At 42.1% G+C, this 27,742-nt stretch overlaps 1 protein-coding gene across 3 annotated transcripts in view; it reads left to right on the top strand.

Annotated features, from left to right (window-relative positions):
* prkcz (protein kinase C, zeta) overlaps nucleotides 1-27,742 on the top strand; it is a 140,837-nt gene that overhangs the window by 78,924 nt on the left and 34,171 nt on the right. For all 3 annotated transcript variants that reach the window (XM_080763845.1, XM_080763847.1, XM_080763846.1), the window contains 9 exons: nucleotides 5,919-6,050; nucleotides 8,980-9,070; nucleotides 11,091-11,146; nucleotides 11,975-12,169; nucleotides 18,239-18,336; nucleotides 20,007-20,093; nucleotides 23,816-23,951; nucleotides 24,181-24,268; nucleotides 25,407-25,526. In XM_080763845.1, the coding sequence (XP_080619971.1) occupies nucleotides 5,919-6,050; nucleotides 8,980-9,070; nucleotides 11,091-11,146; nucleotides 11,975-12,169; nucleotides 18,239-18,336; nucleotides 20,007-20,093; nucleotides 23,816-23,951; nucleotides 24,181-24,268; nucleotides 25,407-25,526 (1,003 nt within the window). The remainder of the gene's footprint in view (nucleotides 1-5,918; nucleotides 6,051-8,979; nucleotides 9,071-11,090; nucleotides 11,147-11,974; nucleotides 12,170-18,238; nucleotides 18,337-20,006; nucleotides 20,094-23,815; nucleotides 23,952-24,180; nucleotides 24,269-25,406; nucleotides 25,527-27,742) is intronic.

The following is a 27,742-nucleotide window of genomic DNA, read 5'->3' on the forward strand; positions in this document are numbered from 1 at the left end:
TCTCTCCCTGACATTGCAGCAAGAGAAAGCCGCCTTGTGAATCCCGCCCATTAGACATAATGGGGTCTCTCTCTCTCTCTCTCTCTCTCTCTCTCTCTCTCTCTCTCTCTCTCTCTCTCTCTCTCTCTCTCTCTCTCTTTGCATCATCCATGTGATGAAGCAGAATCCATTCCCCTCCACTAGCCATGCCTCAGTGCAGCACTCCATTAGGGACGTGAGTGACACTGCCATCTCATGGCCACTGCTCGGAAGAGCCCAAACTAAATGCTGCTAACGCTTTTGAGGCAGGGATTTGTTTCTGTGAGAGTTGTGTCAAGATGAAAGCTGAATTAGAAGTGTGTGCGTGCATGTTGATGGTCCAATATTCAGGGATGGGGTGCAGCTCTTCAGTATGTGCAGTTCACAGTGCAAAGTAAACGAATAGGGAATAGGAGGAAGCAATTCAGAATGTAGCACAATTACCCCGTCTAAATACTGTAATAGAAATAAAAAGGCAATTAAAACAATTTTATTATGATAGATATGACATTCTAAGAGTATGTCCCCTGAGTTTGAAGGGCCACTACATTAGTGTGGTATCGGATTAAGCTCAGATGGGCAATTATGTAAAAGAAAAAAGTAATTATGAGAAAGGAGAACATAGTGATATTAAACGCCAGCGTAATGGGACTTGTAATCCTCACTTTTCTGAGTGTGATTAGTTAACAACAATGCTTGGTAATGTTAGATTGTGTTTATAATTATATTCATCTGCAGTGTGTAAGGGATTTTATTTAACCTTTATTTAACCAGTAAAAAACACATTGAGACTGCGTCCCACTTTTTCAAGTGGGAACTGGCCAAGCGGCAGAATACATACTGTACATACTGTAATTACACTTCCAAGCTACATCGTACATGTGAAGTTATAAAACAGCCAACAATAAATCCATGGCAATGTGCAGTTGGATTGTACATTTAAGGTGATCCTTTTGAAATTTCTCAAGGGAACTTTCAAGGCCAATTTTAATCTGGCTTGCAGGTCATTCCACGACCAGGGGCCAAAGAAAGCGAGACACTTTTTACCCCCCTCAGATTTAAAGGCTGGTACTACACACCGTAGTCAAACATTTGATTGAGGTTTAGACCATTTTTTACCAAATTACATTTGGAGCCAAGAATGGCTTTGTAAATAAAAATATACCAATGATGCAGCCTGCGTGAAGTCAATGAGAACCAACCAACTGCAGCATACAACGAACAATGATGTGTTCTGAAAGGTGAGTTAGTTATGAATCTCAGTGCAGCATGGTCCAGTTTGGCCAGGGTAGAGGAGCAAGGAAACCTATAAATGGTATCACCACAGTCCAACTGGGACAGAAAGAGGCCAGTGACCAGTTTTCTGAGAGCTGAACAAGCAAAACAAGCCTTCAATCAGATAATGGACAACATTATCCCACTCATTACACAGCTACTTACAAGTAATATCAATAATTTGACAGGAAACATTGATTCAAAAATGACCTCATTAGCTTACAGACAAGGATGGTCTGTCAGTGTTGGAGACCTTGTCAGTGTTGACATATTTATTTTAAATAACATACTGTACAGTAGTCTGGGTCAGATAAGTTGTTGGTTACTTGATTCTGTATACTGTACCTATCACCAATTGTTTATTACACACATTTGTCGAGTTTGTAGACAGAGGGATTCAGATATTTCCCAATAGCAAACATTATTTGCATTGCTACAGTATAGTGGAAACTTGTGTTGGTGTTTATAGTGTTTGTGTGTAGATTACGACAGTGGTTCCAAAACCTTTTAGCTCAAGGCCCAAGACCCATAAAGAGAAATTAGAAGTTTGCCCAAACTAGCCAAACTAGTGGAAATAGCAGATCTACAAGCTCACAACTTTGCGACCCACAAAAATGGATCCACACACTGTTAGGAAGTTTGGGAACCAGTGGGTTATGACATTGACATTACATTTACAGCATATTGTGCTGTAGTTTGTGAGAATTTATTTCTGATCATCCACACCTTCTCGTTTGAAGCTTTGCTAGGTGGCTCCTTTTTTGTTTGTGCTGCAGCAGACGAGACAGCTCATCATTTCTCTGCACATCACACAGGCCTGTTTCCAGGCACTCGATGACCTGCAGCACTGATGGGAGAGAACACCAGTCGATCGATGATGATGAGCCTTTCCCATCTTCTCTCCTTTTATTAACGTCAGAGAAATGTTTTTGCAGGAGTCCAGGCCTCTGAAACGAGCTGGTCCACATGAGGAGGACATGAGAACCGACTAAAATTAAAATTTCTACATGCTATAGTAAACGGCCTCATGAGTTGACACTAAGGGCTCGGATGTACAGTCGTGTTCTATTTGCCCAAAGGTCATGCCCACCTGACCCAAAAGTAAATTATGATATTGTAGGTCAAATTTGAATTACCGTACATTTAAAAGTAGTTACTTTTTACTTTACTTGCAGATTTTGGGGCTGCACAATATGGACATAGTGTCAATAGCAATCTATAACAAACTAAAGACAGTTGCTTCCCCTCTGCCTGAACGTTTTAAAACATATCACTTTGGGGGTCCTTGACATGAAAAGGTTTGAGCACCACAGAAACAGAAGGCATTGTAGAACGGGCCCCAGGGCTAAATGGGTGTGTAGTGGTTGGTTACCAACCAGTAGCACCTCTAGCCAAACTTCCATCGAGAACCTTGATGGATGGGGTTGATCATAATTTCTGTGTTGAGGACTTGAGGTGTCAGGTTAGAAACCCCCGCAGCATTTTGAACATGAATGTAACGTTGTGGCGAGCCGACATTCATCATCATCTCGCGGACACGAGTCACAGTACAGCTGTGTGGAGAGATTGAATTTCCCAGGCCCGGCTGCACTAGGATTACACAAGTCCTCTCGTCTCTTTACAAAACAGAGCCGCGGGGAGTTGTCAGACTGGGTCAAGGACAAGACTCTGCCGTCTCTGAGCCAGCACTGCATCCAGTTAATGCACTACAATGCAATCCACGTTGCTCGCCATCGCTTCCCCCTCTCACTTAGCAGCAGAGCCTGGTTAGTGGCTTTATGGGCCTAGTATAAAGTTCAGTCAGTGTGAAGTACATGAGTGTTGTTTTGGCTTACAGTGATCTGGCTTAGGCCTCCGGGGCTCCTCCGTAAATCCCGGGCAACGGAGGTATCTCATTTGTTGCTCAACAGGGGTTTGGAATCAGTGTTGACCACTCGCAGCTGGCAAGCCTCTGCATGCCAGCTGGGAGAGAAAAGGGCCTGAACTTAACGAGACGATTTCGGCCTCGAGGCGTAAATCAACATTACATAAGGTTACTCTTAATAGGTGTCTTTCTCTCTCCGTCGCTTACCTCTCAGTACTTGTCTGTGACATTTAGACGGAAATGCAAAGCCAGTGCGCACGGTAGGCAGACAAGTGGAGTAGCGTGCTCTCAGGTCAGGTGATGTGTCGTCATGTCCCTCGAGATGGTATTTTTAAATGCCAGGCTCACCTGCTCCCTCCACTGCTTGCTGTGCTAATGCTTTATTTCTGCACCACCTGTTGGCCCTGTTTCACCATGGAAGGTTTCATATCTGTGTTATGGATGTTTGGCTGGCTTTTCTTTATTGATTATCGCTTTAAAAAAAACATGTACTATCTTGTATTCGGCGTATGACAAAGTAGGCCTACATACAGCTTAAGTGGTCAAAACATTATAAACTTGGGTGTATGTAACAACAGAAGGAATACGTAATATATATATATATATTTTCCTTTTTTTGTAGAATATGAAATTGTCCCTGCAAGGCCCAGCAATGCTTTTGAGCAACATTTATATTTTGAAGTTTTGTGAATTGCTGCCTCTGTGGGGGGTATTTATATGCAAATATCCCGGCCAATGACATTGTAAGATTAAACAATAGGACCCGATGATGATATTTAGGTGAAAAATAAAACTTAAAACAAATTATTTAAACTATTTATTTTATATTATTTTGAATGCTGTTTGAAAAACCTTTGCAGGGTTAAAGTGTCTACACAGTGCTGAGCAGAGGAAAGTGATTTGCAAACTAACAAAACAAAATAAGAGCAACATTTTATTTGATTAATTTATGCTGGCTGAATCCCTGTGTTTTCCCCTGGCTGTGTCTCTGAAGTGTCTCTGAAGCATTTCCATAGTAACAGCACATGAACTGTGGCTCTTTGTTCTTCAGGCTGCTGGTAGCAAACAGCATGTGAACGATGGTCTGTCAATCCACTGGAGCAGACTTTGTCTCCACTGACAAAACTGATCTGCAGAATGAACCTTTGGTTTTAGGGGTGCAGCAGTTAATCATCCTAATCGATTGAAACGATTATTTAACAAGAAAATCGGCAATCGATAATTAAATATAAGTAGTCCATACCCGGAGATGTGCTGCGCAGTCAAGGTTTTTGTAGACTTTTGGTTATGTACTGTATGAGCAAGGCCTGTGTTCGACATCTGCCTAGCCTGACTTCAGTCCCTACGCTCATTCTGTAGCTCCGAAATGAAGTCACACCGTGAGAGCCGTCAGAACCTTCAGAACCGGCACATGGTTTCCACGAGGAACATTGCGTACCCTTTTTTGCACATCGTATCCAAAAAGTAAAGGTCAGAGAATGAGCAAAACTAATTTTACTTTGGAAGTGGACAAGAAAATCCAAGTTGCGCCTCCCCTAAATAGGCCGGAGGCCAACGGGCACGCAGGTCTAATCTAATTCCACATTTGACCGGGGGAGGCTTCACTACCGGTTTATCGCTTAGTCATGATCAGAGCTTCCGTTCTCCAGACTGTATGACGGAAGCATTTGAAAATTGCGAGAGGCAACAGTCTGGCAAACTGAGACAATCACTGTATTAACATAATACTCAGACTTCAAATGAGACTTGTATGAACTCTTTGCCAGGTGACTTCTGATAGTCTTCTGATAAGTTTTGAGGAATTCCTGCCCACAACCTTATCAGCTCTGTGGGTGAACAGTCAATCAAATGAACATGCACGCACGCAAACACACACATGCACGCACGCAATGCACGCACGCACGCACATCCACCCTCCCAAAAAAAACATTGTGATATTGGTTATGAGGTTTGCTATACAAATAAAAGTTTGAATTCAGTAAGGTACAGAACCCAGGCTCCCTGTAACAGCCACCTAGTCAGTGCTACTGTGTGTATGCAGTGTTTAACTCTGGATACATTAACACAAAGGATTTTATTGTGTGCTCCAAGAGGGAAAATGTACATTGAAACTATAGCTGAAATGTTTTTAATTAAAATAATTAGCAATCCCAGGTATTGATTTTTACCTAATGGACACCTGCCATTTAATCGGATCACTCAATCGGATCACCCAATTCCATTATTAGACGGAGCTGTGTGTTAGTTTTTAATTGTTCCTTGATGAACAGATCAATACTGATGGAGTCAGCCAGCGTCTGGGCACTGATTGCTCATTAAAAGTGTAATGTGTTTAGCTGTCTTCTTCCACACGTAATACTGTGGCCAGACTGGCCACTGCAGTGAAAGGACAAAGGTGTAACATATTTAAAACAGATTGTTGACCTTGTAGAGTAGACTATAGTTTCAATAGAGCATCCCGGCCGTTTCACTCACAAACGATACAGAGACACCTCTCTGACAATAACGCAGAGACAGTAGTAGACTAATGCGATGTTTTTGGTTTGCCTGTGACCCTAGTTTCCTAGAGAGGCATTACACTGTCTCTCTGTCTCGCATTCTATGTACGTGATTGTCTTGCTTATGCTTATTGTAACATGTCACTTTGGTTAGGAGCGTCTGCTAGCTAAATGCCTAAATTGCGAACTGTAAATTGTAAAAAATCTTTAGCTGTCTTTTCCGTGAATGGATATGTGTACCGTGTCTGTCTGTCTCCTTCCAGAAGGCATACTGTGGCCACTGCAGTGAAAGGATATGGGGGCTGGGCCGGCAGGGCTACAAGTGTATCAACTGCAAACTACTGGTCCATAAGCGTTGTCACAAACTCGTCCCTCAGACCTGCCAAAAGCTTATGGTGAGTAAGTGCCTCCATCACAGCATCCATGAAGCCCAGAAGCCAGTGTTGGGAGTTTCGTCATGGCGATATGACGATATTGTGATATCGTAATACAGTGATTCTCAACCTGTGGGCCCCAAATTTGGCCCCCAAACGATACTATAATATAATATAGTGTCATGGTATTTTTTTCTTTAAAACCTTGGGGGAAAAAAGAGTTGTCTTTGTGATACCGACAAAGATACTTTTCTAGTTCTATTGATCCAAGCTGGAACACCATTAATTTAATTCATTGAAATAAACTGCACACAGCCCACCCATGTGACCCCTTAGGTAGTCAGATGGGTGGGCCCTGATCCAGGACAGGTTGAGAACCACTGTCAAAATACACAATCATCTCAGCTCAGTCAGCTGCAATGATTGCTAGAACCCAATTTAACTCCAAATATGACAAAACGAGAGAGGTCCATGCGCTCAGTGTGGAGTGCATACTGTATCCCCTACCCAGTCTACGTCAGTCACCTATGACACATCTTTGACGTATGACTTCATATTTCAGCAAGGCGTAAGCCCGATCTAATCGCCTTTCTCGGCCATTATAAAAATCTATTCAAGTTAAATATTTCCCCCCAAAACAAACATGTTGTGGGGGGAAAAAAAGATTGGCCCCAGACACACAAACAAACTTCCGCTTGGTGGAGATAACGGCCTAATTTGTTATGAAATATTAAGTATTAAGCATGTCTGCACAGTTTTGTTTGACAAGCCACAGAACATTATTACCCTGCAGTTTGTTTGTTTGTTTACTGTGTGATTTTTCAAACATAAACCACATAGGCTATATCATGTTATACAGTATAAATACAAATATCCACATGGTATTGATTTCAGACATATTGCACAGCCCAAGGATCCATCATTGTCATTTAAGCCTCCAATAGCAGGGGCATATATTCTTATTTAAAGGTCACACACAGTATAATAATCTCACTATCCTGCAAGTAAAAAAGAACAAGAAACAAAAGAAGTAGACATGTTGTGGACCATTTGTTTTTGTGTTTTGGTTGTTTTGAATCAAGTCTATATATGTTTTTGTTGTTTATTATCTCACCTCAGCACTGACCCCTGCCACTTCCTTAGTACAATTCATACATACAAATTAATCATATTTGAACTAGGGACCCACCACACTGACAATCACTTTTGTAGGCATTTCCTTTCATTTAGTTTGACTCAGTTCCGCAGATAAATATTGTGGAAATAGCCTAACTACAAGCTCACAACACCTCGCACAAGCTTGTAGATTGGCTATTTTCTCAATGTTTTCCTCTTTCTCATGTTGCACTTTAAGCTAATCATCTGGGCATCTGGGGACCTCCTGGGGATCCAGAGCCCCAGTTTGGAAACCACTGCTGTATACTGTGTACAGTACACACCCTCACATTTACTGTGCACACCCTCATATATTTGTCCTGAGTTTTATTTATCTGAACCAACAAAAAAACAAAAGCATATTCATATACCGGTATTCACAAAGGTCTTTACATTTGACTGCATGTCAATGAGCTGTGAATGATGAAAAAATAGTCGCCTTTGTCTTATTCCAGTGTAGCCAGAGATCTCTGCCTTCTGATGTGTCTGGTGAAATCTAAATTCAACTAGAACTGCACTCTGTCGAGTGCATATACTTGCTTGTTGTACACTAGTAGGCCATAACTTTCATTGTCAAAGTATTTGTATACTATGTGCAGTGACAATTAATTGAATCTAATCTAATCTAAATGGCCAACTAGTGCACAAGCAGAGCGCGCAAGTACTTTAGACCGTTATAAACTGTCACTTTTGATGCGTTTGCACCGTCACTGCAAATTGTGCCTGATACGGCAGTGGTGCCAGATTACATACATGTATACACAGGAGCATTACCTTTAATCCTCCCAACACTAAAACATATCGTCATTACGTCACCATCGAAAACCAATTACACTCTGGCATTGGGTCCTTTAATCCACATATTTCTTACGTCATCATTGAGAGCTAGTTATACATATACTATGTATATGTAATTTGTAAGTTGATTAGCGGTATACTGTGGTTACTTTGTGCCAAAAACCGTCCCAGCCAACCCGCCACTTTTGATGCGTATGCAAATAAAACAGCAAATTAGTGACTGATTTGCTGGGACCAGATTACATAAATGACCATATTTCTTACGTCATTGAGAGCTAGTCATACATATACACACCATGTACTCTGGTCCCAGCAAATCAGGCACAATTTGCTATTTTATTTTACAGATTATATATATATTATATGTATGACTAGCTCTCAATGATGACGTAAGAAATATGGTCATTTATGTAATCTGGTCCCAGCAAATCAGGCACAAATTTGCTGTTTTATTTGCATACGCATCAAAAGTGGCGGGTTGGCTGGGACGGTGCATACGGACCGGGCAAAATTATTACTTGCGCGCTCTGCTTGCGCAAGTAAATACCGGTAGGCTACATGAAAACAATTCAGAGATTAAACAAATATATGACTGCACTGCAGAGCCAACTTTAGCATTTTCCTACCTTCCTTCATAATTGGAACATTGATATTTGTTTTCAAATCAGTGGGCGTAGGTTTGTTAGTGCTGGATTTGCTCCAGAAGACCAAAGTCCTGCCTAAAGGATCAATGCAGTCAATACAGACATTGCTACTGCAAAATGTGAGCTTTTAAGCTTGATAAGATGAAACAATTAAATGCTTCCCCTACTGGAAAAACCTCCATGTCACCTTATTGTCCGTCCCAGCCAATTCTATTTCAACATGCTACAGTAGCTGACAGCATCTTTGTGAATTTGACCCAGCTTTCATTGCCAAGATGGATTATTGTATCAACTACTGGGTCACTGAAACAATGCGAGCTTATTTTGGTGAATTCTTGCCATCTTTTCTGCAGGATCCAGTTATGCCATCACAAGAACCCCCCTTAGACGAGAAGAGCGAAGAGGTGGACCTCCCTCCGGAAGACACGGAGGACGGAGACGGAAGTATGAGCATTCAAACCCCATTGTCCTTTAAAAATATATATATTCATAAGACAATAGAGCAACCTGCCAACATTGCAGTGCTATCGCTCATCGTTTCTCTGCAGTATTATGAGACCTGGTTATTGTTGTTGTCAGTTTCTGAGTGCACATTAATCATGACGCATAGTTTTACTGTTACAGTTACTCTTAGATTATGGCAGTGAGGTTGCAGGAGTGACGGCGCTAAAAGTAAGATAATGCTTAGCATGAAACAAGGAGAGCCGGCAATAACAAGTTTAGAATCTAACTTTAAGAGACCTCATCGTGAACCGCTAGCTTCGTCTCTTGAATGATTCGGGGTAAATGCTTTGTTTTACTGAGTACAACGATTCATAAGAGTCAGGGTAAATAATGTCGTTTTGGGGTGGTTGAGACATTACACAATATTGTTGTGAGTGTTTGGCAGATCTCTTTATGTTGTTATTCTGGCGACTGAAGATCTGGGGCTTTTTGCTGTAATCGCATCAAGTTAACTGTCACCATAAATGAAACCTCACAATGACTGTCCCGGCTGCCACCACTGTTATATGTCTTACTAGACTAGTGCAGTGTGTCGTGTTGAAGTGTTCTCGAGTATAAGACAGTGAACCCTCACTCTGAAGGACCATTGGACTACACACTTTACGGCGCTGTCTCAATCAATTTGCTCCATTTAAAGATGGCAGTGTGCGCCCCTAGAGCCCAAATACAATGAGGCAGACTCATATTACTGGTTGTGAAGTCGTTTTTATGTCCTTTGTTATTCACTGAAATTATCCAAAGCAATAGGCAATTAACTACATTGTGGTTGGTACAGTACAGTAAATCTAGTGTGAATTTTACAGGTTCCATTTTTATACTCGCAGTTAAATTCCGAACTTTGCTGTGTAAGCCCCAAGAGGCTGTTTCGAGGCGTTGACAGACATGATGTGGAGCAAAGAGGCTAAAATCCCCATAGCTGTTCTAAAATCACTGTAAGCCACAGCCTCGCATAGCTTATTGCATTTATAAACCGCTTAGCGAATATGGCAACATGAAAATCATAGGCATATTCTAATTAAAACTATTTTTAATAGCAATGTTACGACAAGAATAATTTCTACAATAAAGTATCAGGGGGTGACTATTCCCTAATGGCCCTAACTGAATGGAAGCCGATAGTGTTTAACATAACAATAATTTAAACACTTCATTGTAAATGTGAATGCATGCATGCATGGCCTATTTCTCTCTTTAAACTGATTTTGTGAATCAAAATTCACAACAAAATCTGTCATTTGTTTGGCACAGAATATTAATCAAAGTAATGCTCTCACATGTGTCCGTTTATAGAGCATTTTGCAATGGCAAGGACTGGAACTACTATGCCACTCTTGGACTGGTCTTGTTTGGTTCGAGACTGCCCTCTTGTCCATTGGTGTTTTGCCTTTTATAATTTAGACTATTTATTAACATATTAAATACTGTTTTTTACAGTTTGCCAAGCCTAAAAATATTAATTACATTTGCTTACAAATTAAATACACCAAAAACATCGACGTACCTCCCAATAGTGTTGGGCAGATGTACAATGAATTAATTCATTAACAAAGTCAATTTCTATCTCTTCCTCTGGGAACACTGTGCAGTGCATTATTCTATAATAAAGGTCACAGAGATACTCCTTTGCGTAGCCCAGCACTTTGGTAACCGCTGACTCAGCATGAGTGCAGCACTATAAAAGACACCCACAGGATTACATGCATTTTTTATGGGATTTCTTGTTTAGCATTTTATTGGTCATTTGGGGGTGGACACAATTTGGGGTTGTTTGGGACTGCTCTGTTGTGATCAGTGTCTGAATGCTTACAGTGATACGCCTCCCTCTGGTGGTCAAACATGGGAAGACACTCCCCTTGGTTCTGTTACTGTGTCCCATTATGTGTGTTACATGAACTACTATAATATGTGAAATGAATTAACGTTTCCCTGTTGTTTTTTTAATCGCTCTTTATGCTTACAGTACCGTTCTTACCGCACAATCGCACAGTGGAGAAAAAAGAAGACACAGATCCAGAGGTGAGAAGAACTGCTGACTTGACACTGCTTGACCACAATGTTTTTGCTGTTATTTTAATATTGTTTTATGTTCTTATTATTATCTCATTATTCTAATGCTATTTTATGTTTTAGCTTTTCTCTTTTTATTGCTCTGTAAAGCACTTTGCGCTGCATTCATGTCATGAAAGGTGCTATACTATAAAGTGTATTACTATTATTCACGCACGCACACATGCATGCACGCACGCACACATGCTGCGTGTATCATAGTAATGCCCACATATCAACAATAATATTAGGATTGATAGAGCTTGGTGTAAACATGCTCCTCGGTCTCTACTTTTATCGGCCGCCGTGTTCAGTGGTCAGATGGGTGGGCCACAAACGCTTTAGAGAGTTTCAAGTGGGTCCCGGGTCTGTGTATTTTTCGGCTCTCTGACTGGTTACTAAAATAGTTATTGCTTGTGGCGTGTAGATCGGCTATTTAGTGAGCATAGTCTGGACACGCACACGGTACGCTGCATAGCCATATTAATAACTTGAATAAGCGTTGAGAACCACAGCCGCCAGACCCCCATCTGAAAATATGTTGTTCCAGGGACCTCACAGAAGCTTTGAGATAAAACGTTTGCTGTGAAAGAATATATATATTCGAAGATTTTGCATTTTCAAGATTAAAAAAAAATAGCAGATCTACAAGGTCGTAGTGCTGCGGTACATACATGCTTGTACATCTGCTATTTTTAAACAGCTAAAGTTTAAAATAATGGTTAAAAAAGTGGTTAAACGGTAAAGTGACATAGATGCGTTCCAGGTCTTAATGGGTAACCCCACCCCCTCTCCCAGGACATCAAAGCCGTGGTGGACGGCATCGACGGCATCAAGATCTCCCAGGGCTTCTCGCTGGGCCTGGGCGACTTCGACCTGATCCGGGTGATCGGGCGGGGCAGCTACGCCAAGGTGCTGTTGGTGAGACTCAAGAAGAACGACACGACATACGCCATGAAGGTGGTCAAAAAGGAGCTGGTGCACGACGACGAGGTGAGGAGGAGTGTGTGTGTGTGTGTGTGTGTGTGTGTGTGTGTGTTTGTGCGCGCGTGTGTGCGTGTGGGTAGGGGGTGGGAAGCATCTAACAAGGACATTATAGCTATATTATGTAGTTTGTGTCTGTGAATAAATTATATATATTCTTTTGGTCTCCCTGCTCTTCTATTGAGACAGATACTGATTGACCCAATTCTGTTTTCTGGTTTCTCCCCTGAGCAAGCACAGTGGTAAGAATTTTAGCACTTGTGCAGGAGACCTGTGAGATAGTCACAGGGAGTGTCTTAGGGCAACACATTGTTTCATTTGGCACCATGCTGTGGCAACTGGCAAAGCAAGTATTTGTACTTTTGTAGAGCTAGATAATTTGTGTCGCAGTGCGATCTGAGTGACACACACACACACACACACACACACACACAACATTTTGCCCACTGAGTTTTCCGTGCTGAGTCGGTTGTGTTGTTGTTGTTTTTCGATTCTCTGTGAATGTTGTTGTGAGTCGTGTGTCCGCTGTGCGTGTATATTCTCGGGCTATCGCATCACGGCAAGGGAAACCACGGAGCTACTGTAGCACAGGTAGGGTCGGTGACGTATCGTGGCCGTGGAGCACGGGCGTAGGCAGCGCTTCCACATGCCCCGCATGACCGTGACAGTCTATGACTTGCCCAACTGAACTGTGCGCTCACAACTTGTTACCGTCTCAAATGTAATGATAGATTTGACTCTGACACCCTCTCGCATCTTCCCTATCTTATACCGGACGTTGGTCTTAAAATTTGATAAATTGTTGGCACTATTTTACGGGGAGTGGGAAAGTCAGAAAGTCCTTGGACTTTAGAACCAGCTAAACCTCAACTATTTCAAAATGCATTAGAAAGTAAAAATCACAAACAAAAAATAATTACTATGAAACGTCTTTCAGCACCATGGAGTGAGGAGAGCGTGTGCAAAAGATATATTATATTTATTTTTATTTTGCAATAAGCAACAGAAAGAGAGATCCTGTTATATTTTGCAATAAGCAGCAGCCTACACTTTATTGCAGATGGACAATGATGTTCAAGAAATGAAACACCGGTTTCATTCACAGTGTTGCTCCGTCTGCTGCCATCCCTGTCATGCTTATGAAGACTTAAGAGATTGAGCAGAATGCACATTGCAGGACTTTGGGAGGCATTCTGAACTACATGCGCAATTACAGTAGAGTTGAGTAGAATATTCCAGCAGCAGTAGTCAGATGGCAAAAAAACCGCTCACAATGCGTCGCAACGCTTTGTAGATCGGCTATTTTCAAATCGCCGAAATGTATTTAGTGCTGAAGTGGTTAATGTATGTTTTGTACTAATATTCAAGAAACTTGAGTAAGTATAGTAACTAAAGTTGTTAAATAAATGCAGTGGAGTAAAAGTACAATATTTGTCTCTGAAATGTAGTGGAGTAGAAGTAAAAGTATCGAAAATTTGACATACTCAAGTCAAGCACAAATACCTCAAAACATTTCTTAGGTACAGTACTTAAGTAAATGTACTTAGTTACTTTCCACCACTGCGTGTACACTATAATATGCTTTTAGTACACTGGAGTGACTGGACTATGAAAAGCAAAAGTCTGTGACCACTCTGATGTTCCCTGTTTTAATCAGTAAACACCTGTTGGTTGTTGACAAGGTTCATGTCATTTAACTTCACACAAGTATGCCCCAAAGACTAAAGACTTAAGTTCGGATATTATCAAACATGTTTGTTTTTATCGGAACATCAAGATGAGACAAATAATGACTTGAGACAACTGCCTTATACATCAAATGTCTTCGGGAACGCACCACAACTCTAGTAATTGCTCTCATGACTGGAAAGTTGTTTGGCATGAAACGTCATTTCTTACCATGGAAGCCACCCTTGGATGCAACAAAAATGGGACTGTTGGCTATTTTCGATACAATTATTACAAAAAAACATCATAACATCACCATGATCTTGCATCATCTGAAGGTGCATGTATAGTGTTAACACTTTAGACACAAAGCAACAGACGCAGTGCTTTTTTCGTATCGCTCATTGTTTTACCACAAGGTTCATTTATTTTATGTTCATTTAGAGGCAGAATTGTACAACTTTATCCTGATAATGCAAATTGCCAATTTTCTTTGTTATTATTCAAAGAGACTTATAGCTGTAGCTGTCATATTCTTTCCATTTCTTCACATGAATGGACGCTGATGTAAGGAATACTGAGATGCTTGGAAATAATGGTATATAATTCCCCATAATGGTGGTAATTAGGAAACCTACTAATGAAATGATCAGGTGATTTAACCTCAATCATCTTAATTGCACATGTGCGTGATTAAAGGCTGATTTATACTTTGTCGTGAGATACCATTTTACAATTAAGCATAATGATGTCACTAATATCAACACTTTGGCCTAATAGTTTTGTGGCATGTGGCATAATTATATGACATTCATCAGATTTGACAATTAGCCAGATAAGCCACCAGGAATGCCCTATTTGTCTTCATGAAGGCCTTTTTGACTAAACCACTGTGGGTCAGTCCCCAAATTACTTTGGGGGGTCCCCAGATGACCTGCTTAATGTGCAATCGTTTTAACAGGAGTAACAGGGACGTGCACACATAGACATCAGAGTGGGCTTCAGCTCCTGCCTGTGTGTAAAACAACTGTCCTCTCCAGATCACGAATGCAGCATTTACTATGGTGGAAGAAATGCAAATGCCACTCCTTTCCATGCCAGCATTCAGGAGTGTATGCAGGGTATCTACACATTTATAAAATTACAATTTAATGACTTTTAAGACCTTTTTAATACCAAAATTGGCCAAATTGTCAAATATTACAGAAGAAAGAGGCAAACATTGTGAAAATTGCCTATTTCCTTGTAGTTCGGCTATATTCACAATATTTATCTGAGTCAGACTAAATGTAATGCCTACATTTCCAAGTGCTTGTCAGGATAATGATGAATTTTATTTTTTATTTTTGGGAGGATGGGAGGTCCACAGTTCAGTTTTGGGGCTTGTGGCCTGAAAGGTTTTTGGGACCCACATGTATTATGTTTTGGAAAATTGGTAACAGCAATGTAATTGCGAACGCAGTGAGCACTTACTATGAGACCTAGCAGATCATGTCTGTCCGTGCGTGTGTCTGTGTGTCCCCCCTTTGTGCCCATATATGGAGCTGAGTGATTTGTTTGTCATTGATGCAACACATTCCATATTTGGACGTATAGCTGCTTTGCGGACTCCTTATATGGTTAATGCTGAGTCATATGTACGAGCTGCGTTCACTTCCCGCGTTTGCGCGTCTTACTGGTGTACAGTATACATGATTTATAGTCAGTGGGGTAAACATAAAAAAATAACAGCATGGCCATTGGCCCATTGCGCCAAGGTTAATTTGTTAATTCTATAATTAGTTTAACATCTTTGTGTGACCCAGTTTGCATCCTTCTGGAGGTGTCCATGTTGTATCATTCACACTTACAACATCCACAGAAAGAGAAACAACTAAATGTGTGGAAACAAGTATTTAGTGAGTTTGAGTTTTTATGTGTCATTTTACTCCACTAGATGGCACCATAGGCTCATCTGTAAAAGACACAAGGCTACATTCAATTCAATCCAGTCAATGCTTGCTAATCCACATTCCCCTCATTGAGTCAGGATTTAGATCCAAATGATTTGAGACATGCACCACCATCATTCATTCCTATTAATTTGAGATATTGATGATATCACTAATTTATCTCTAAGTATGTACACAAAATGGAACCAAATGGACACCATAAGACTGTGGATATCATTATGTAAATACTTTCATATACATTGCCTAATTGTGATTTCACTTCACCTAGACAATGTTTTTTACAGATTCAACCTTACACATTCAAACGCAACTGTTTCAGTAACAGTTTAAACGTTTTTAAAGAACTAAAGAGTGTTTACAGGGCTTATTCATCAGGTCGATACCATACATACATGCTTCCTTCTATTTAGACTGGTCCTGCTTTTCATTTATTCAGGAGCGTATTATTCATGCGTACTATTAGTTTAATTATTCATCAAATTGGTAGGCCTGACATCAAAGCGTGTGGCTAGTGAAATGCTCACGGAGACAGACCAAAAGCCTACTCCTGCTAAAGAAGCTCAATTGACCAATAGCGATGGATTATTGATGAGGTTACTATGCGTAATATAAATTACAAGCGTACTACTGACCGGGACTTTTGATATCAAGTTCACACAGCATGGGGCCTGCACGCTTATGCTTTTAAAATGGAACCACGCTACACTGGAGCGCGGCAAAGTGGACAGCTCTTATTGTAGTTTTACATGAAACATTAACTAATGTGTACTTATTGACTATGTTAAAGCAGTGGAAAACATATCCTTGCCTCTGAGGCACAGAACGGCCATGAAAGCACGAAGCTTTCATATATCTAAATTAAATTAAAAGTACAACTGGAATCTATAATGTAGAAGAAGTCAAGCATAAATCTTAATTTGTGCTAGAAGAAGCGAAAAAGTGACATGGTCTTTACGAAACGATTTTACAGCGTAGCATTTATAATAAATACGGTGCTTGTGATCTTACACTGTTATAAATTGAAGCTGAAGCTGAAATGATGAAGGGCCGGGAGAATTCTTCAAAAAAATTATGTTCCAATGCGACGCATTGTGTGCTTGTTTTGAATAGGGCTTATGTGGATAAATTATCCCCAACATAGACTGAGGGAAGTGCAGCATAATTGTCAGCATACAAGTAATATTAATGCACAAGTGAAGTATTCATTGTCACTAAAAGTTCATTGCCTCGGGGTGGGGGAGTCTTGGGTGACATAGAGGTCAAATACTCTCATGGGCTTTTTGATTCCCGGCAGCAGTGCCTCTGGCTTGGCCGGGTGGTCCAGCGAAGACAATAAATGGTAAATGGTGCATTTATATAGCGCCTTTATCCAAGGCACTTTACATAGATTGTGCATTACATTCACCCATTCACACACACACACATTCATACACTGACGGCGGCGGAAACCATGCAAGGCACCAACCAGCACATCAGGAGCAATTAGGGGTTCAGTGTCTTGCTCAAGGACACTTCGACACTAACTCTGGGGGAGCCCGGGTTCGAACTGGCAACCTTGCGATTGCCATCCGGCCACTCCATGTGTATAGGAGGAGACGGGTGGCAGTCTACCCCCTCCATGTGTATAGGAGGAGACGGGTGGCAGTCTACCCCCTCCATGTGTATAGGAGGAGACGGGTGGCAGTCTACCCCCTCCCCAGATCAACAGTGGTGGGAACCAACCAGGTAACGACAGGCAGCACCGTAGCAGCACAGGCTACATTTGGGAGAAATTCCATCGCTGGCTCTGTTTTCAAAATTGAACGATTGCTTCGAGACGTGCTGTTTGTCTCAGCAATTCCAATTATGTCACATTTCAACGCAGAATAACTAATAACGTATGACCCTGATATTGACCGTTATATCAATATAAAGTCTCCAGCGTGTGTCAGTCTGTCAATGAACCATCCTGTTTGTAACATTGAGTGAGTATTTTCACCACTCCTTTGCCTTATGGGTTGTGTTGGTTGAACGACACTAAAGACATGGCCAATGGCTACGGTGGGAAGACTCACCGTAATGCTGTGGTGCTGTGTGCGACTCCTTGTCTGCAAGTTTTAACCACGTCCTGCACTCTATTGATCAGACAAATATCGATTGTTAATGTGTTTTGTTTCCATCTCTCTGTCTGCCTGCCTCCCCAGTACATTTCAACACCATCACTTCTCTCATCACTACCACCTCTCTCTCTCTCTCTCTCTCTCCAGCTTCATCCACTGATGAAGGCTGGATAGCCGAAACGTTTGTCCATTTGTTTCAAATATTAAATAAACTATATTTGGTCTTTGTGTGTGCGACCCACTACCCTTTATTTTAATAAAGAGCCTTTAAAAATCTCTCTCTCTCTCTCTCTCTCTCTCTCTCTCTCTCTCTCTCTCTCTCTCTCTCTCTCTCTCTCTCTCTCTCTCTCTCACACCAGGATATTGACTGGGTGCAGACAGAGAAGCATGTGTTTGAGCAGGCATCCACCAATCCGTTCTTAGTGGGACTACACTCCTGCTTCCAGACAGAAAGTCGGTAAGGGTCTGACCAAACACACACACACACACACACACACACACACACACACACACACACGCACACACACACTCACACACTTTCACGAGTGCACTTAAGGCTCTGCAACGTGTGGCCTCGCTCGTACTTTCTTTATTAGTGTCATATATATACCATTGCAATCAGTATAAGTTTTATTTTTAAACGTATTAACTATGTCTATTATTTCATTCCTATCTGTACCTCTTAAAAATATTGTAGCTGGGTTTCTGTGAAATTGCTCGTCTCCTCCCCCTTGTGGAGGTTTTATTTATTTTGCTAGGTTAGGTCCAACACTCACAAAAAAGTTGTTAAACCCTTCGACCACATTTTCCATATTGGATATTGTCCTATCATTGTCCATAAAATAATCAACATAGTTAGCATTATAAAAAATATATATATATCTTTTTAATTTAATATTTAACATGGCATTAAGTGAGGGCCGCGAGGACAGAAATGGATTCATTTAGATTGGATTTCAATCAAAGCCATGCAGGCAGACGTCACTGACGCACATTTTCACTGCCAACATTCCAGCTTCAAATGATCCCATGGCTCTGCAGCATGTTTTATTCCAACTGTTAAGTCTCATTTGAAGGACAGACATCTATAGATGCTTTCATTTACAGTCCGTGTATATACGGTATTAAGTGACGGTGATTCTCAACCTTTTAAAATGTCATGGACTCCCACTTTGATATGCTGTACGCCATGGATTTTATACAAGTCTTTATCTCTGGGACTCAGTGGTGCCGGCATGGGAAATGACATGGGGGGGACCTTAATGTGGGCGTGGCCAGTTGGTGGCGTCAGGATTCACTGTGAGACAGCGTCAGTACAAATTAATGTAATCAAATGGACTCTTCCGTGTTTAATTAACTACAATAAGGACGTGTGTTAAGTGTAATGTGTTAGAAATAATTGTAAACAGTCTCTGGATACAGACCATAAATGTAGTAATTTCTGTCTTTCTATTTAAATTAAATTGCTATTAGGCTACATAATCTAAGCACATTGGGATTCTCATCATTTTATATTCACATTTAGATATTCTGTTCAATTGATTTATTGTTTTTTTTTATTGGCATTTGACCCCCCAAAAAAGCATATGCCTACACATTACCATATATTTGTAGGATTCATTTTGACAGTTGTGATGACAGAATTAGGCTATTCATTTTGTCTGAGGGTTTGCTAAGTCTAAAACAATTGCAGACAAGCTCATGACTACTTAGATTGTTTCCCACCAGAATTAGCGTCCTGGTGCGTCTTTTTTATGACTGCTCTACTCAGACCTCCCGCTCGGGTCAGTCATTTGAAAAATAAAAATGACAACGCCACTGTCACGTTAAAATAAACATGGGATGGCGCCACTGCTGGGACCCCAATCTACGCTGTAAAATCCTCTGTTAATTGCTACCAAATGGACCCCATTAAGTGTCCATTTGGCTTCCTAACTATCATTTAGCGGGAGAGCCCACCAAACCTCCTCAAGGATCCCATAGCCAACACTTTGATAAACAACTGTTCTATACTTTCCTCTACAACGTTTTATTCCTAGTGATGAACTGATGAAGATGAAGAGTGAACTGATTGATTGAAAGAACACCAATCTTTCTCACCAATGTTTCCCTTTTCTTGTTTTCCAGGTTGTTTCTCGTGATCGAGTATGTGAACGGCGGGGACCTGATGTTTCATATGCAAAGGCAACGGAAGCTCCCTGAAGAACATGCACGGTAAACATCCAAACCATGACTGACAGCATTCACAAGAAGAGGTTTGGTGCGATATTTAAGTGGTCACATATCTCAAAGGGAAGCAAGCTGTTGAATGTGCATTTCAGTTCATTGATGATGATTAGCGTAGTCTAGGAAAAAAAGACAGAAAGAACAAAAACGCCTCTTTCTGTTTGTGAGCAATCACCAGCCTGGCACACCCTTGGTTGTATGGTCATCATTAAAGGAGCATTCAGTGATTTGGGTGATTTGGAAAAAACCCCAGTCCGCCCCGGTAACAAGATGTGCACATGCACACACTACAGTGGGGGGACATGCGACAGGCCAACAGCACACACATCAAGGAAGGCTCGATCATGATTGGCAGAAGGCCCCTCTCTATCCTGATTGGATGAAGGCTGGGCCACCTAGCCAAAAACTAAACCCAGGGGTTAACTGGGGACAGGGAGGAACTCCTTATATGGTCAGCACACTCTATAGTAAGGAGAATTATCACAACAAAACAAAAAAGAAGTGATATTTGAATTAAGTGAAATCACTTAATATAAATCAACTATGATTCCACGAAGAACTCTATTTTGCCAAAAGCACAGCTAACAAGGACAGTGTCATGGCCACGGAGGGTACAGCGTAAAAAACCCCTAAAAGAAAAACGGTAGTAACGTCACATTTACCAAAAATGTGTTCTCTACTTATTCTGCACTTCACTTATTCTGCTTCTCTCTCTCTTCCCCATTTAACATGAAATTGAAAAAATGTGAGGGCTGCGGCAGTGATGTTGAGTGGCCTCCAGTAATAGCCTCCTCCAAGCACACAGAGGATGACACACATAGCCAGGCCCGTTCGTGATTGGATTTTGGCTTTTACAGTACGTTGACGTGGCTCACTCGGCTTGCACAGAGAGCTCCTATTGGCCACACAACAATAAAGCCTGAGCTATACTCGTGTGCGGGTGTCGTCGTGCACCGGAAACGGACAACCTACAAGCTCACAACACGTCATGCTCCCAACTGGTTATGAGCTTGTAGATTGGCTGTGTTCGGTAGGCAACGCCGGCGCACAGCTAAATATAAATCTGGCATGAACTGACTACGCAGGTAGGGATGTAGGAGCGATTCCGGTGAACTGTATTTGGGATGGAGATTAGAATCGGCACTGCTGCATGAATTGTTTCCGTCTTACAGTCTGGAGAACGGAAGCTCTGATCATGAAACATCATTAAATAATTTTCAAATGTATTTTTGGGAACGGAAATGACAAACAGATTACGGGAGGTGTAGTTCCAGACTCTATATATAGCATTCGGAGATTGTAGAATAGTTACAGCTACATGAATAGCTACACGAGACTACTGAATGAAGGACACTATTTCTGCAATTGTACATCATCTTTTCTGACTGGCTCAGGACGGCCAAAACATATCGTGCGTGGGGCAAACCAATGGTCAGGGGTGGCCCTGCTCATGTCAATGCCTGGCAAATTCCCATCCTTTACTTTTTTTCCCCTCCTTCTTCTTCTTCCATCACCTCAGCAAAACATAATGAGCACCCATTATTCATTGTGCCTGTCTACTCGCACAGTGCTCCAACTGCGGCACTGATTTGAAAAAAAAAAAAAACTGTGGATCAAAGGCGAGGTAATTCAGAGAGGCACTGCAGCGGGCCCCTATCAGGCCCCTGCGATCCGTATTCCCCGAGACCACGGCTATGTGTATGCAAAGCAGCATGTTAATCACCCTTAATGAGCGTACATATTCATGAGCTCCACTCTTAGAGAGAGAGAGAGAGAGAGTCCTGGCACACTCTCCCCTGTGCTTCAGGGAGGGGGAAGGGGGGGGTGCAGGTAGGTGGGCAACGGATGGCATGCTGCTATGATGATGATACAGCTTCATGGCAGTCTGCTGGATGCCAGTTTGGGAGTATATCGCACGTGGGGTGGGCGGGGTCCGTTCATAAACTTGCCGGGGCGTTTTCCATCCCTGTTCTTCTTATGTCCTGTATGTGTGTTCACTGTCATGCATTGACACTACAGTCAGTCGGTCTCACTAGGGCTGCTAAAGGCTCATCTCCATGACACAGCAGTGGTTCCAATTTATTACATTTACACATTACACATTCTTTATGAAATGACTGAACTGGGAAACAGTGCATTACAATACATAAAGCCTGTGAATGTGTGGGGGGGAGGATCATCACCATCATCATGTAAGCGCTGTCCACTGATTACATTTCTTCACAGCCCTCTGTGTTTCAATCAGAATCAATTGCAGTATAATCTGTGTGATGTGTTTTTACATAAAGGGCTGGTTTTAGTCGTAGCCAGACGATCAGAGCTCCGCCTACTTATCGGCCAGGGCAGGGGTTCCCAAACTGTGGTGCCTCTAGTCTAGAAGGTGCTTGACATGAAAAGGGTAATGGCGGTTTTATGGTGTTATTTAACACAAATGGCAAAATCTGGTAAAACACTGTTGTAAGAAGAGTAGCTGCTGCATGTCTCTCAGTGCAGTGACATTCTGTGATTATTTGCCATGATCATATTCAAAATGTATAATGTTTGGCCAAATACAACAAGACTTAGGGGGGGTGCGTCAGCTAGGTCAGGAGGTAACAGGGGGTGCACGGCCCAAAAGGTTTGGAGACCGCTGGGTCAGGGGAATTAGTCATTTTGTTGAATAGGCTTCTTGGATGCTGGAGAAAACCAGTACAGACCTATACGCCCACTGCTTTGAAAAGTAGTTCTGATACCAACTCATATGAAGGAACTGGTTCTGTGAAGCTGCTATATTTTATTAAATAGCAGCTATCAATTGAATTCAGTATATATATTCAGTAATATCTGCAATGCGAGACAAGCCTGGTTTAGCCCATTGACAATGAATTACAGCATGCTTGAAATCTGTTTTTCTTTGGTTGGTGATAAATCCACCTTACTCCAGGTCTCTGCTTCTCTGGATGATATCTCCTTTGCCTTCAAGTCAAATAATCTTTTCTTCCAAACCTTGGAAGGCAATCATAGGCAATTAGAGAGGGGAGGAGACCCGCACACTGTCACTTGCTGGTTCAAGAGCTTTTTATTTAATGTCAAATGCAGCGTTTCGGTCTTTCGACCTTCCTCAGGCATCGAGAGAACGAAACGTTGCATCTCTACATGTCTGCAGTCTGCTGCTTTGTCGCCGACGCACCTGTTGTCATCATAGTAAGTCGAGTGTGCGGAGGTCTTCCCTTCAAAAAACCATAGGCAATTGAAATGGAACATGAAAGAGTTGATGTTTACTGAATTGTGTGACAAAATGTATGAGTATAGTAGTAGCAAAACGTGTGCATGTGTGGGAAGAGGTCGGCAGTGAGTATACTGTGAAGGATACTATTGAGTCATGGTCAGACAATGGGCTGAACATGTCAACATGTACTTCTACAGTATGGTCATTTAACAACAATATACAATATACCCACTTTTCCCGATCCGATATTTATTATTTTATATTACTAGGGATGTCCCGATCACGTTTTTTTGCTCCCGATCCGATTCCGGTCATTTAAAAATGACGTGATTGGCCGATTTCCGATCACGTGATCGGGACAACCCTACTTTTGAACGTTGGTCCTGAAATTGTCACTATCCATTAGGAATGATAATATATCTCTGGATTATACATCTAAATTGACAATGTGCCCTTTGTGCCTCTCTGATTTCTTTCCCCCCTTCACAAAAAAAAAAAAAAGATTTTATGCTGCTGAAATATGTATCGCTCTGAACTTCCTGCACGAAAAGGGCATCATCTACCGTGACCTGAAACTGGATAACGTGCTCCTGGACCATGAGGGACACATCAAGCTCACAGACTACGGCATGTGCAAGGTAAGGGCAGCTATGGATTCTTTAGTAGACCGCTGTGAGTGCAGGCTGACATTGGATTATTAATAAATAATGCACGTGGATCGATTGTCAACTGCGAGGGGAGGAGTGGGTCTCCTTTTCTCGCTGTTCTTTCTCCTCTCGTGTTTTTCATTCCCCACTCTGCCCTCCATGCTTATTTTTCTCTGTCTGTGTCGTCCTTCCCGTGGCTGTGTGTCGATCTGTCGTTCAGGAGGGCATCAGACCGGGTGACACCACCAGCACATTCTGTGGAACACCCAATTACATTGCGCCAGAGATCTTGAGAGGAGAGGATTATGGTGAGTATCTGGCAAGTGTCAAAGACTAAGTTGTTGCTACTCCTGAGTACAATATTTTGGACTCTAAACCACTGTAAACTTTAGAAGAGTATCAAACATCTCCAACAGGAAGCAACCAAGTTTGTGGAAAATGTGGTCTTTGAAAGGGGGCACGGTGATACAGTCGGTAGCGCTGTCTCCTGACAGCTAGAAGGTCCTGGGTTCGATTAATCGATTCCCACCGGGGACGCTGTGGGCGTGTTCTCTCCTCCACGTCATCAGTGCCCATACCCGATGCGGGGTTGGCGAAAGGGCCTTTCTGTGTGGAGTTTGCATGTTCTCCAGTGTCCCCTAGCGTAGGTACTGTACCCTCACAAAAAACATGCAGTAATCCTGGTCTCTATACTGCCTCCCCCTGGCCTGGCGTGTTCCTTAACTTCCTTCCACGCACAATGTCCATCTGGGGAAACTCCCCACTGTCAGGTGAAAAGAAGCGGCTTGGACTCCTCATGCATAGAAGGGAGCATGAGGTCAGTTTGTTGCTCTCCCCAGTTTGGCAGAGGGAGTGTAGCGCCCAGGTTCACATTAGATAATTGACACTGGGTGAAAAAATTGGTTGCAAAATCGTGGGATATACATTTTGAGTAAAATAATAATTAGGCTAAAATGTCTCTTGTTTGGCAGAATGGCAGTGGCTCATCTGTGAAAATGTATTTTCATTTTAGTGATTTCCTGAAAATAGGTTTGATGCCCAACACCTGAAGACGAATGCATATAGCATGTAGGTAACTGTAAAGTACACTTATAAGTTACATTCAGAAGAGTGAAATTTAATAAAATAACAATTTGAAATAGGTATACCCCCAAACCCCGATCCTTTCAGTTCAGTTAAAATTAATACAATTTCCCTTTCAAAGAACCTTTGGTTATTTCATCGTTTACTCCGTTTTTAAGTTGCTTGATTCAGTCTCCTCTGGCCTCCTCCTTATTCTTTTCCAAAAATAATTATTATGAAATGTTGGTGTGCTGATGGTTGTTCCTTCTCCCCTCAGGTTTCAGTGTGGACTGGTGGGTGCTGATGGTTGTTCCTTCTCCCCTCAGGTTTCAGTGTGGACTGGTGGGTGCTGGGTGTGCTGATGGTTGTTCCTTCTCCCCTCAGGTTTCAGTGTGGACTGGTGGGCGCTGGGCGTGCTGATGTTTGAGATGATGGCCGGGAGGTCTCCGTTCGACATCATCACAGACAATCCCGATATGAACACTGAAGAGTACCTCTTCCAAGGTGAGAGCAGGCCCATCGTCCACTCCGTTGGTTCCCAATGTGGGGTCCGGCCAGGGACTTATTAGTTAAAAAAACATGATCATCATGTTTGAGAGTTGGTAACCTCTTGAGAGAGTAAAATTAAACCAAATGGACCGTTATAGGTCCATTTGGCTCTCAAGGCGTACATTTTTGTTAAACATCTGCATTACTTATGTTAATTTACAAGAAGTCTATACACAATTAGACAATGTAGAAGAATTGTTATTTTGATGTTGGCTATGATCTATGGTACCAACATCAATACAGCGTGGAAATGTGGACATATTCTTCAGTTTTGGGTCTGCAAGGCTAAATCTCATGAAATGGTGGTCCGTGGCTCAAATGCAGAATAAACTAGAGAAAGAGCCCCTTGGGGCACAGGCCTCCACCAGGATAATAGCGTTTGTGATGTTTGGACAAAATGTTATTGCAGTTATAGGTGAAACATGAATTGGCCTGTTATAGTGACACCAGCGGACAGATTCGTGTTGATTGAAAAATGCAGGGCAATGGTTTTTCCTTGGCCTCTAGGGAGTGTGCCTATACAAAGTTGTACACAGATCTGTGCAGTTTTAGGTAAGAACATGAATTGGCCTGTTATAGCGCCACCATGAGGCTGATGTAAATTATTTTGAAGTGCCATTTCTTCCTCTGCCTAGTTGGAATGTGTGTGCATAATTTCATGGAAATCGCACGCTGGTTCGAGGCATTTTGTTCAAAACGGACCAATCCTGCAAACTTTGGATGGCAATCTTAGCCAATGGGGATGGAATATGGGGTAGCGGACAGGTCTGTGTTGATGAGATGACTATATAGATAGTGTATATTTGTGTGATGCATGGATAAAATGTGTACGAGTAATATAAATAAATATGTTCAGCAAAACTCTGCTATAACAGGCCGTTGTGAAGAATTTGGGGCAGTGGCTCGTCGCTGGCATCCAGGGAGTGTGTGTGCACAGTTTGGCATGGACCGGGCCAACGGTGCCGGAGATTAGCTGTACGCAGACGGACGGACACACACACACACACAGACGGAGTGCGAAACATACTCTCCCCATGCCTTCGGCTGGTGGAGACAATAATGGGCCTTGATATGAAAAGGGTTGAAGACTGCCATAGACCACTAGAGGTCCATGGACCACTGGTGGTAAGGACAGCCTGCTGCAGCAGGTGGTTATTATGGGTTGATGTACTGTACTACTCATACTGTACATAGCACTCTGTGAGGATCCTCCATCTGCTGCTTAGAATCAGTGGTGGAAAGAAACATTACTTAAGTACTTAAGTATATTTGTGGCTAAGGTATTTGTACTTTACTTGAGTATTTCCAATTTGTCCGCGACACACAAATGGGACCCGACCCAGTGTTTGGGAACCAGGGCTTTAAGCCATATGGTACTCTTATATAGTACCCCCTCTCCCTCACACGCACGCACACACACACACACACACACACACACACACACACACACACACATATACGTCACATACATCCCCCTGCCGAAAAACAGACATTCCTCCATACTACGTCCCAGCCTCCTGTGACGCATTCTGTCTCCACGGTGCCCGTCGGTGGCATAGCATGGCACCGTGACTAGCATCTGCCACCCGTACCATCCTCCTCACGCCTCCCCGCGTGGCTCCTGGACGACGGCCTGCTGCCAACGGAAACCGCTCTCGTTGGCACTGGTGGAAAGTAACTAAGTACATTTACTTAAGTACTGTACTTAAGTACACTTTTGAGGTAGCTTATTTGTACTTTAATTGAGTATTTCCATTTTTTTACCCCCAATACTTTTACTTCTGTTCCACTACATCTCGGATCCAAATATTATACTTTTACTCCACTACATTTATTTGACAACTTTAGTTACTAGTTACTAGTTATTAGTTTTGATTGCGACGATAGGTCGCAGATTACTATGAAAACCTGTCAGTCAGTCAGTCCGTCCGTCCATCACGCCATAGATGGCTTTCAGTCCCTCCATATATGGCTGTCAGTCCGTCACGCCTCGTGACACACTCCATATATGGCCATCTCCATATATGAAGATCATGACACTGACCTCATCAAACCCTGGATGGTACATGGAGAAGACTGGATCATCACCTAGATCTGCATACTGTATATGGAGCCGGCCAGCAACTCGACATCTGCCCTCATACCTCAACCCCTTAGATCTCCATATATGG

The sequence above is a fragment of the Protomyctophum bolini genome (genome assembly GCF_963924005.1).
Source record: "Protomyctophum bolini genome assembly, chromosome: 5".
Taxonomy (NCBI): domain Eukaryota; kingdom Metazoa; phylum Chordata; class Actinopteri; order Myctophiformes; family Myctophidae; genus Protomyctophum; species Protomyctophum bolini.